The sequence below is a fragment of the Notolepis coatsorum genome, assembly GCF_963971535.1.
Source record: "Notolepis coatsorum genome assembly, contig: SCAFFOLD_979, whole genome shotgun sequence".
Taxonomy (NCBI): Eukaryota; Metazoa; Chordata; class Actinopteri; order Aulopiformes; family Paralepididae; genus Notolepis; species Notolepis coatsorum.
This window is the reverse complement of record NW_028173714.1, coordinates 12,664-23,532: the sequence shown is the minus strand read 5'-3', so window position 1 is coordinate 23,532 and position 10,869 is coordinate 12,664. Positions and strand designations below refer to the sequence as shown.

Below are 10,869 nucleotides of genomic sequence, written 5' to 3'. Positions count from 1 at the left end.
GAACATAGAACCCGGGGAACATAGGACCGGCGGAACATAGGGATGATCCCCTGGTGGGTATCCACTTGCATTCATTGTGCTACAGTAAGCTAGGCTAGCTGGTTTGTATCCACTTGCATTCATTGTGCTACAGTAAGCTAGGCTAGCTGGCCTGTTCTGTTTCCATTCATTGTGCTAGGCTAGCTGGTTTGTATCCACTTGCATTCATTGTGCTACAGTAAGCTAGGCTAGCTGGTCTGTATCTGCTTCCATTCATTGTGCTAAGCTAGGCTAGCTGGCCTGTTCTGTTTCCATTCATTGTGCTAAGCTAGGCTAGCTGGTCTGTACCTGCTTCCATTCATTGTGCTAAGCTAGGCTAGCTTGCCTGTTCTGTTTCCATTCATTGCGCTAAGCTAGGCTAGCTTTCAGCAGGATATCTTTCTACTGAATGCACAGAGAGGAAACTGGTATCTATCTTCTTGTCTGACTCTGGAGAAGACGATAAGATAATTTCCCATAATGTTGGCGCATTCTACTTTAAACACTCACTTTTAACATTCACTTTAGACACTTTAAAAAATGTTTAACAGTCCATCATATAATATCTATGTATTACTAAACTATACTATATTTTGTATCCAGGTGACAGCCACTGGCCCACTATCGCCCCAGACCATTGCAATGGTTCCAGACAGTCTCCCATCGACATCGTGTAGGCTAATGCCACCGAGGACTCTGCCCTCACTGCCTTCTCCTTCGTCAACTACGGCAACACCTCTGCCCTGTACGAGAGCGAGAACACCGGCAAGACAGGTGAGCAATGATAGGGACCCTGTATTGGGAAAGGATAGGGACCCTGTATTGAGAAAGGATAGGGACCCTGTATTATGAAAGGATAGGGACCTGTATTGATAAACTATAGGGAAAGATAAGATAAGATAAGATATTCCTTTATTGATCCCCTTGGGGAAATTCAGGCATCATAGCAGCATGGGGGGGAGGGGGGGAGGGGTACAGGTAGTAAAACAACACAGTATACAGGTAGTAAAAGACAACACAGGCAGTGTAAACAATTTGATCAATATGGTCAATATAATTTACTATCTGACTAGCTGAGGAATATTCACATTATTCACAGTGTCACATGAGGTGCAGTATGCAAGAGGTAGTGTTATAATAATTTACTATCTACTGAGTATACATTAATCAAAGTACCAGGGTAGTCTACTTTGTCCCCCTTGGGTTCCTATAAGTCCCAGGTCAATGTCTGGTAGCAGTCGCTGTCGCTGCCCCCTGTTGTGGGGCCTGGAGGCTGCTAGTCGCTGCCCACTGTTGTGGAGCCTGATGGCCGCTGGTATGAAGGACTGTCCGAGGCGGTTAGTTGAGTGTCGGGGGGGGATGAGTCTGTGGCTGAACGAGCTTCTCATCTTGACTAGCTCGTCGTAGAGGGGGTGGTAGGGGTTCTCCATGATGGCATCCAGCTTCCTTATCATCCCCCTCTCTACCATCACCTCAAGTCTAGGTAGCTCGACTCCCACCACAGAGCTAGCCTTCCTCACCAGCTTGTTGAGCTTGTTGGTGTCCCTTGAGTTGATGTAGCCTCCCCAGCATGCCACAGCATAGAAGAGGATGCTGGCCACAACAGACTGGTAAAAAGACTGCAGCAGTTTGTTGCACACATTGAAGGACCTGAGTCTCCTCAGGAAGAACAGCCTGCTCTGTCCCTTCCTGTAGAGGGCCTCTGTGTTGTCCGACCAGTCCAGTTTATTGTTCAGGTGTACCCCAAGGAACTTGTATGAGTCCACCATCTCCACATCCACCCCTCGGATGGAGATGGGAATCGGGGGGGGCCTCTTCTTGCCCCTCCGGAAGTCCACCACCAGCTCCTTGGTCTTACTGGTGTTGAGTTGGAGGTGGTTGCTGTCGCTCCACCCCACGAAGCTCTCCACCAGGGCTCTGTACTCCTCCTCATCATCGTCGGTGATGTAGCTTACGATGGAGGAGTCGTCTGAGAACTTCTGCAGGTGGCACCCGCTGGAGTTGCGGCAGAAGTCTGAGGTGTAGAGGGTGAAGAGGAAGGGTGACAGCACAGTTCCCTGGGGGGCGCCGGTGTTGCTCACCAGTACGTCAGACTGACTGTCCTTTAGTCTGACGTACTGTGGCCTCTCAGTGAGGTAGTCCTTGATCCAGGCCACCAAGCCGTGCTCCAGCTGCATCGCAGAGAGCTTCTCCGCTAGCAGTGACGGCTGGATGGTGTTGAAGGCGCTGGAAAAATCAAAGAACATGATCCTCACTGAGCTGCGCGGCTTTTCCAGGTGCGTGTACGCTCTGTGGAGCATGTAGATGATGGCATCCTCCACCCCGATGTTTGCCTGGTATGCAAACTGCAGGGGGTCGAGGGAGTCACGCACCAGGGGCTTGAGGTGTTGCAGGACCAGTCTCTCAAACGTCTTCATGACGTGTGACGTCAGAGCGACTGGCCTGTAGTCGTTGGGGGTGCTGGGACGTCCCTTCTTGGGCACCGGGACAATGCAGGAGGTCTTCCAGAGCTGGGGCACCCTCTCCAGCCTCAGGGAGAGGTTGAAAAGATGCTGGAGCGGTGCTGCCAGCTGCTCTGCACATACCTTGAGCACCCTGGGATTGGTGTTGTCCGGTCCTCTGGCCTTGTTCACATTAATTTTGGAGAGCTGCCTACTGACCTGACTGGTTGTGATCGTCAGGGTTGGGGGTGGTGGGCAGTCTGCTGGTGTTGGGGGTGGGGTGCCGTTGCTGATGGGTGTGGGGGGGTGGGGGGTGGGGGGGCTGCTTTGTAGGTGTGATCTGGTGCTGGTGTCGATGGGTGGGGGGAGGGGTGTGGGGAGGCCACTCTGGTCAAAGCGGTTGAAGAACGTGTTGAACTCGTTTGCACGCTCTGGAGGGCCCTCCACAGCTGTGCCCTGCTGTTTGAAGCCAGTGATCTTCCTAACCCCCGCCCACACCTCCCTGGTGTTGTTGGCCTGTAGTCTGCCCTCCAGCCTGTCCTTGTAGCTGACCTTGGCTGCCCTTAGCTCTTTTTTGAGCTCCCTTTGGACAGCCCTGGCCTGCTCAGTGTCCCCTGCCATGAAGGCCCTCTTTTTCCTGTTTAGCAGGTGTTTAATGTCCTTGCTAATCCAGGGTTTATTGTTTGAGAAGCAGCGTACCCTCTTTGTGGGTACGATGCTCTCCTCACAGAACCTGATGTAGTCTGTGATGCAGTGGGATAGTCCATCAATGTCATCACCGTAAGCCCTCTCAAACATATCCCAGTCCGTCGACCTGAAACACTCCTGTAGCTCCTCCTCGACGTCGTCAGACCACTGTGGGACAGACATGGTGATCGTAGGCTGTCTCTTAATGAGAGGCGTGTATGTGGATACAAGCCTCACAAGGTTGTGGTCTGACTGGCCGAGGGGGGGCAGGGAAGTCGCACTGAAAGCCTCCTTCACGTTAGCATACAGGAGGTCCAGAGTTTTGTCTCCCCTGGTTTTGCAGGTGACATACTGGGTGAAGTTTGTCAGGGTCTTGTTCAGTCTGACATGGTTGAAGTCCCCATTGATAAAAATAAATGCATCCGGGTGTTTTGTCTGAAGCGCCGCGACGGTGGAGTGTATGACGTCACTCGCCTGCGCCGCCGCCGCGCTGGGAGGGATGTAAACAGTGAGAGCCAGGACGTGTGTTATTTCTCGCGGTAAATAGTATGGCCGCAGACTCAGTGCCAATAGTTCAATGTCGGGGGAACAGATACGTTCCTTAATGGTGATGTGCCCCGGGTGGCACCATTTGGAGTTCACAAAGACAACAAGCCCTCCGCCTCTCCGCTTGCCGCTCTGTTTACTCCGGTCGGCGCGCACCACCGTAAAACCCTCCTGTTCTATTGCACTGTCCGGGATGTTCTCGTTCAGCCAGGATTCGGTGATGCACAGTAGGCTTGCCTCCTTGTACTCACGCTGGTTGATCATCAGGGCTGAGAGCTCGTCGGTCTTGTTGACCAGCGATCGCACGTTCCCCATGACGACAGCGGGCAGGTAAGGCTTGAATCTCCTTCTGTCCTCTCTCCTGTCCTTCACGCTCGTGCCAGCTCGATTTCCCCGTCTGCGAATCCTTATTTCGGCTGGTAGATTCCTCGGTGGTTCTGCAACTCTGTTTCGAAAGCAGAGGAGAGCCTCCCTCGGGTAAACCAGCCCGCCGTTGTTGCTGTTGTTGTTGTTGTTGTTGTGCTGCCGCGGGTAAACCAGCCCGCCGCCGGTGTTGTCCATTGTTCAGAGCTGTGCTCGACCGAACTTTCCTAACTCAGCTAACTTCACAGAAGTTGTTACAAATGCCTTAACTTGGTCTAAAGCAACGCACAGTCACTTATACACCTATTATGTAAGTATAATCACAAAAAGAATAATTAAGAAAGTAGTAAACACGATAAAAAGTAGAGGGGGTGGGAGCTGCTATGAAAAGGCTGCCACTCTCCTCGGCGCCAACTACTACATGTATTGATAAACGATAGTATTCAGTCACATAAAGAGCAACAAAAATAAACAGGATGATTAGTAGTCATTTAGAACAGTGGTTCCCAAAGTCGGGGTCGCGACCCAAAGGTGGGCCGCGAGCAGCCACGGATGGGCCGCGAGATGATTTAAAAAAAATAAAATAAAAAAAAAAAACATTTTTTTTATTTTTTTATTTAAATTTTTTTTGTCAGGCCACTGAACTTAGAAGCAGGCCAGGACAGTGTTTCTAGTTGTATTCTAAAATTATATTCTATTGTATTCTAAAATGTGACTATATGGTTTTATATTAACTTAATAAATAAACAAAAACGAAAAATCTACTTATATCAACAAACATTTCAAACTAAATAACAGATTATGCACATAAAACACTGAAAACAACCGAAGCAACAATAGTATTTTAATGAGGCTATTATTATTATCATTATTATTTTGCAACAAGTTAGCCCTCTCATAAATAGCACATATAAATGAATAACTAACTTGAACTAACTTAATAGGATTGAAGTGATATTTGGCCGAAATCGGTCGACTGGCAAAAAAAAAAAAAAAAAAAACAGACAATGTGCATTGGGCCGCGGCTCTCTGACGCCTTATTTTCTGGGCCCCGGCCTGAAAAGTTTCGGAACCCCTGATTTAGAACAACGCCACCAGACTGTTTGTAAAGAGTTTCTAGTTTGAGGAGAAACAGGATTCCTTTCACTCGAGTCTCCAGTCAGTCTGGGTGTAGTTTGTGTTCAGTGCATCACCTCCATCCCAACAAGAAGACCCCCTGGAGACCCCTGTCCTAGAGGACCTCTCTCCCAGTCCAGACCCCTGTCCAGGACCTCTCTCCCAGTCCAGACCCCTGTCCTAGAGGACCTCTCTCCCAGTCCAGACCCCTGACCTAGAGGACCTCTCTCCCAGTCCAGACCCCTGACCTAGACTAGAGGACCTCTCTCCCAGTCCAGACCCCTGACCTAGAGGACCTCTCTCCCAGTCCAGACCCCTGACCTAGAGGACCTCTCTCCCAGTCCAGACCCCTGACCTAGAGGACCTCTCTCCCAGTCCAGACCCCTGACCTAGAGGCCCTCTCTCCCAGTCCAGACCCCTGACCTAGACTAGAGGACCTCTCTCCCAGTCCAGACCCCTGACCTAGGGGTGGTTAAGGACAGGGACATGTAGGCCTAATGTATGGAGATGTTTTTCATCCACATGCTCTTGTACAACCCCATCATGTCTGACTCTGTGTGCATGTTATGCTTGTTCAGTTTATTATTCAACGTTTTGTGCCCTGGCTTTCTGGAATAACTTCTCTTTTTGTATGCAAGAATGTGCTTTAAAACTCAATGTGTTGTGAAGGGCCAGATTAAACCAAATATATATATTTATTTATATATATATATTTAATTGTATTTGTATATTCTCTAATATTCCCTGATATCCCTTGTATATTCCTTGTACAATATGCATTGAATATCCATTCTAGCCTACTGAACATCCCATAATAGTCTCCATTCTACTATTGGTCGAGACCTTGGTGCCAGGCTGCCATACCCCCCAGACCCAGTTCAAACGTACCGCTCAACATGTACGAACAAGTCCTAGTTCCGCGTAGGAATCTGGCTACCGCACCACTAATGGGACTATTTGTTCATAGTGCGTATATATACTGCGCTACTAAAGTAGGACTTCCTTTTTCAGTCCAGTTTCTTACCCTCCAATAGAGTCACAGACGTAAAGCCTCCCCGCGACGCCACGTGTGGGAGTAAGGCCAAGTTCGGCCTACCATCGGTATTGAGACATCGTGTATATTAATATTTGAATAGTCATATTTGGCACTATATCGTCGAGTTGGACGTGGTCTATTGAGCTAATAATAGTCTGTTAATGTATAGTGCTTCGTGCGGTGAGAATACTACCGTAGTCAGCACCCCATCGTTTCGGGCAGAAAACTGGCTGCTTAACCAGGATGATCGACCCCATGTGAGATTGCACCCGAGGAGCCCCAGAGCCGACGAGCGAGTGGACCTGTATACCGGATTATTCTACCGACGACAGCCCGCCTTCCCAGGCACGGATTATGCTTTGTATACGTTGATTATTCCATGGATAAAGACCCCCGACACTGCCGTGTGTTGGAACCCCCCCCCCTGGAGAGGACGCAAGGTGAGGAGACGCTCTGCAAGACGAGGTCGCTTCACGTCTCTCCTCCGTGGACCGGAGGACGCCGGCCCACAAAGAGTCCATCTGCTTTCATCTGCGGTCCAAGGATCGCCGGCGCATTGAACGGCACTACAGTGGGTTCACCTGGGATACCCTTGGCCGGATGAGGCAGCCGGACTCTACCCCCCCCCCCCCTTCCTACTCCTGTCGGCTTACAAGCGACCGGATTAACCCCCCCTAGTGTATCCAGCCTATAATCATTAAAGTATCATTGCTGTTATTCCTTAACTATTCCAGGTCGTATATGTACCACCTGCGCCTTCAGAGATTGGACATTCTCTATTGATATACCGACGAATACTCTTGCCATAAAAGTGCATACTAATTCCCATTCATAAATGTGATTGATTTGATTAAGTGCTTGCTCTACACACCATCGCTGTGTAGAAATAAAGACCTATTTCTAATTCGTACATTTGTGTTGGATCCGTTTCATCTACGTGACAGTGTTCATCATAATATATTTATGCCGAGTACTGGGTGGCCGAATATTAAGTACAAAGGTAGTGGTAGTAAGTATCATATCTAGTAATACAGTCAGGGAATTGTACCCCTCAGTTACACAATGCATTATTCTGTGTTTTGGATTATTAAAGCTGCAGTAGGCAACTTCGGAGAAGTTTAGCAAATAGCAGTTATAAATAGAGGACAGTTTAGCAGTTATGAATAGAGGGCAGTTATGAATAGAGGGACAGTTTAGTTAGACGAATTGTGCACCATGACAATTCGACGAAAGGTCATAAGCCAGGATTTGAACCCGTAGCATCGCGGTACGTAGCTGAACCCACCCTCTGTTTGTTTGTCTTCCAGTCAAAGTGACTCTGAGGAGTGGCGTGCAGGTGTCCGGGGGGGGTCTGTCCGAGGCCTACGACAGCCTACAGTTCCACCTGCACTGGGGCAACGGCTCTGAGGTGAAGGGGTCCGAGCACACGGTGAACGGCAAGCGCTACGCCATGGAGGTACGGGTTCGACTAGGGATCAGACTGGGGGCTAGATCCACAAAGAATGTATTGCACGGTGCTAATTGCACCCTTACTTACAATTCATTATGAATTCAAAATGGGGGACCCTGATGTAAACAAGACGAAAGTCTTTCTCTGGTCTGCATCCCCTTAACAATTGTGTGTATTGAGCCGTACTGTATTGTACCCATTCTGCAATCTGTTAATAAAATGTTCAATCAATCACCTGCACTGTGATTGATTGAATGACATTTGTACTGTACTTTACTGTACATATAAAACCATTGAAACAATAGAAAAAAGATGCAGGTGCGTTGAAAAAGGAGTCCAAAGAAGTGGGCGCAGGCGAGCGTTTTGAGCCCCAGATGTTCATTAACCCCTGCATGGCTTCCCCTCAGATGCACATTGTGAACCTCAAGTCGTCCTACGGCGGGAACACGTCGCTGGGCGTCGCCGACCCCGCCGGGCTGGCTGCCTTCGGCTTCTTCAACGAGGTGAGGATGTGTGTGTGTGTGTGTGTGTGTGTGTTTGGGTGTTCGAACGTTCGGACCTTCGTTCATTACGTTGGCATTCAAATTCTAAATCAACATTAGAAAATTTTCATTTTTAATTAAAAAAATAAATCTATTATTTTTAATTGTTTATGTCTATTCATTCTGTTTAAACCAATGGGGTTTTTCTTCACAGTTGCAGATAGAGATTAGGCTACACTAATATTATAGTATTAAAAACTGATGAATTATATTCATTAAAGAAAGATGATTTAATAAAAGAAAAAGACTCACTTTATTCAAATTGAGGATTTAGTTTGAGGATATTTATATATATAAAAAAAGAAATAAATTTTTTTTTTAAAGATTTTTTTTTTATTAAAAACGTAGGATCAAATGTCCGTTTGAAAAACCCTGACGAAGTTCGAATCCCAAAAACAGGCTTCGGGGACAGCTTTAGTGTGTGTGTGTGTGTGTGAGAGAGAACAGGGTACAATAGACTCGAGCGCTAAACCATGACTGCGTTTTGACAGGAAATGTCTGGAAATGCGACTAACTCACCTGCCAGTTGGAACGCCTTGACCTCCCACCTGAGCAACGTCATGCTGAAAGGTAAGAGGATGTTTCGATATGTGTTGCCTTGTCCAACGAGAGTTAAATCATCTCCTATCAGGTAAATCATCTCCTATCAGGCTGTCTGGCTGCAGGTTCAACAAGTTAAATCATCTCCTATCAGTCTGCCTGTAGGTTCATATAAAACCATTGAAACAATAGAAAAAAGATGCAGGTGCGTTGAAAAAGAAGTCCAAAGAAGTGGGCGCAGGCGAGCGTTTTGAGCCCCAGATGTTCATTAACCCCCGCATGGCTTCCCCTCAGATGCACATCGTGAACCTCAAGTCGTCCTACGGCGGGAACACGTCGCTGGGCGTCGCCGACCCCGCCGGGCTGGCTGCCTTCGGCTTCTTCAACGAGGTGAGGATGTGTGTGTGTGTGTTTGGGCGTTCGAACGTTCGGACCTTCGTTCATTACGTTGGCATTCAAATTCTAAATCAACATTAGAAAATTTTCATTTTTAATTAAAAAAATAAATCTATTTTTAATTGTTTATGTCTATTCATTCTGTTTAAACCAATGGGGTTTTTCTTCACAGTTGCAGATAGAGATTAGGCTACACTAATATTCTAGTATTAAAAACTGATGAATTATATTCATTAAAGAAAGTTGATTTAATAAAAGAAAAAGACTCACTTTATTCAAATTGAGGATTTAGTTTGAGGATATTTATATATATAAAAAAAGAAATAATTTTTTTTTTTTTTTTAAGATTTTTTTTTAATTAAAAACGTAGGATCAAATGTCCGTTTGAAAAACCCTGACGAAGTTCGAATCCCAAAAACAGGCTTCGGGGACAGCTTTAGTGTGTGTGTGTGTGTGTGTGTGTGTGTGTGTGTGTGAGAGAACAGGGTACAATAGACTCGAGCGCTAAACCATGACTGCGTTTTGACAGGAAATGTCTGGAAATGCGACTAACTCACCTGCCAGTTGGAACGCCTTGACCTCCCACCTGAGCAACGTCATGCTGAAAGGTAAGAGGATGTTTCGATATGTGTTGCCTTGTCCAACGAGAGTTAAATCATCTCCTATCAGGCTGTCTGGCTGCAGGTTCAACAAGTTAAATCATCTCCTATCAGTCTGGCTGCAGGTTCAACAAGTTAAATCATCTCCTATCAGTCTGCCTGTAGGTTCAACAAGTTAAATCATCTCCTGTCTGGCTGCAGGTTCAACAAGTTAAATCATCTCCTATCAGGCTGACTGTCTGCAGGGTTCAACAAGTTAAACCAAGACCTTTTAAGGCTTTAAATGGAGAATTATGAACGTAATACTTTTTAAGACTTGTTAACCCTTTCACTATCACACTACAGACGGTTAACCCTTTCACTATCACACGACAGACAGTTAACCGGTCTGTGTCTGTGTCTCTGAGGATGTGTGTCTGCGTCTCTTTTCTGAGGATGTGTGTCTCTTCTTTGAGGATGTGTGTCTGTGTCTCTTCTTCTTTGAGGACGTGTGTCTCTTCGTCTCTGAGAAAGTGTGTCTGTGTCTCTTCGTCTTCAGGTCAGCACGCGTCCCTGCCAGCAGGCCTTTCGCTGGATGATCTGCTAGAAGGAGTGGATCGTACCAAGTACTACCGCTACCTGGGCTCCTTGACCACCCCCGCCTGCAACGAGGCTGTGGTTTGGACCGTGTTCAAGGACTCGATCAAAATCAGCAAAGATTTGGTGAGGTTTCATTTCTTCATAGATGTTAGCTAGCTGGCACCACAAGTCTCAAGAGAGATGTAAATGATCGACCACAGGAAAAAAGGTACATAATGTACATTATGTTATATCCTCATACGTCTTGTATAAGTCAGCAAAAGTCAAAAAGTGACCGGTAGTCGAACCAACAATGATTGTAGTTGTGGTTTGAGTGCTCTCACCACTTGACTAAGCATCCCACCCTGAAACAAACACAGCTCTCACCACTAGACTAAGACGACACCCACCCTGATACAAACACTGTGACAGACCCTCTAAACACTGATAGACCCTCTAAACACTGTGATAGATCCTCTAAACACTGATAGATCTATCAGTGTTTAGAGGTGTCACAGTGTTTGTCGCAATTGAGTGATTAATCACAATTGAGTGATTAAAAAAAATCGCACTCGTG

General features: G+C 47.0%; 1 protein-coding gene across 1 annotated transcript; it reads left to right on the top strand.

Moving 5' to 3' along the window:
• Positions 1–695: 695 nt before the first annotated feature.
• On the top strand, positions 696–10,436 carry LOC311247724 (carbonic anhydrase 4-like; the record flags this gene model as incomplete). Its single annotated transcript, XM_084338730.1, has 5 exons — positions 696–792; positions 7,515–7,663; positions 9,034–9,129; positions 9,665–9,712; positions 10,278–10,436. Coding segments are annotated over 5 exons (549 nt in total), but the record flags the coding sequence as incomplete, so codon positions are not given.
• Between the last annotated feature and the right edge of the window lie 433 nt (positions 10,437–10,869).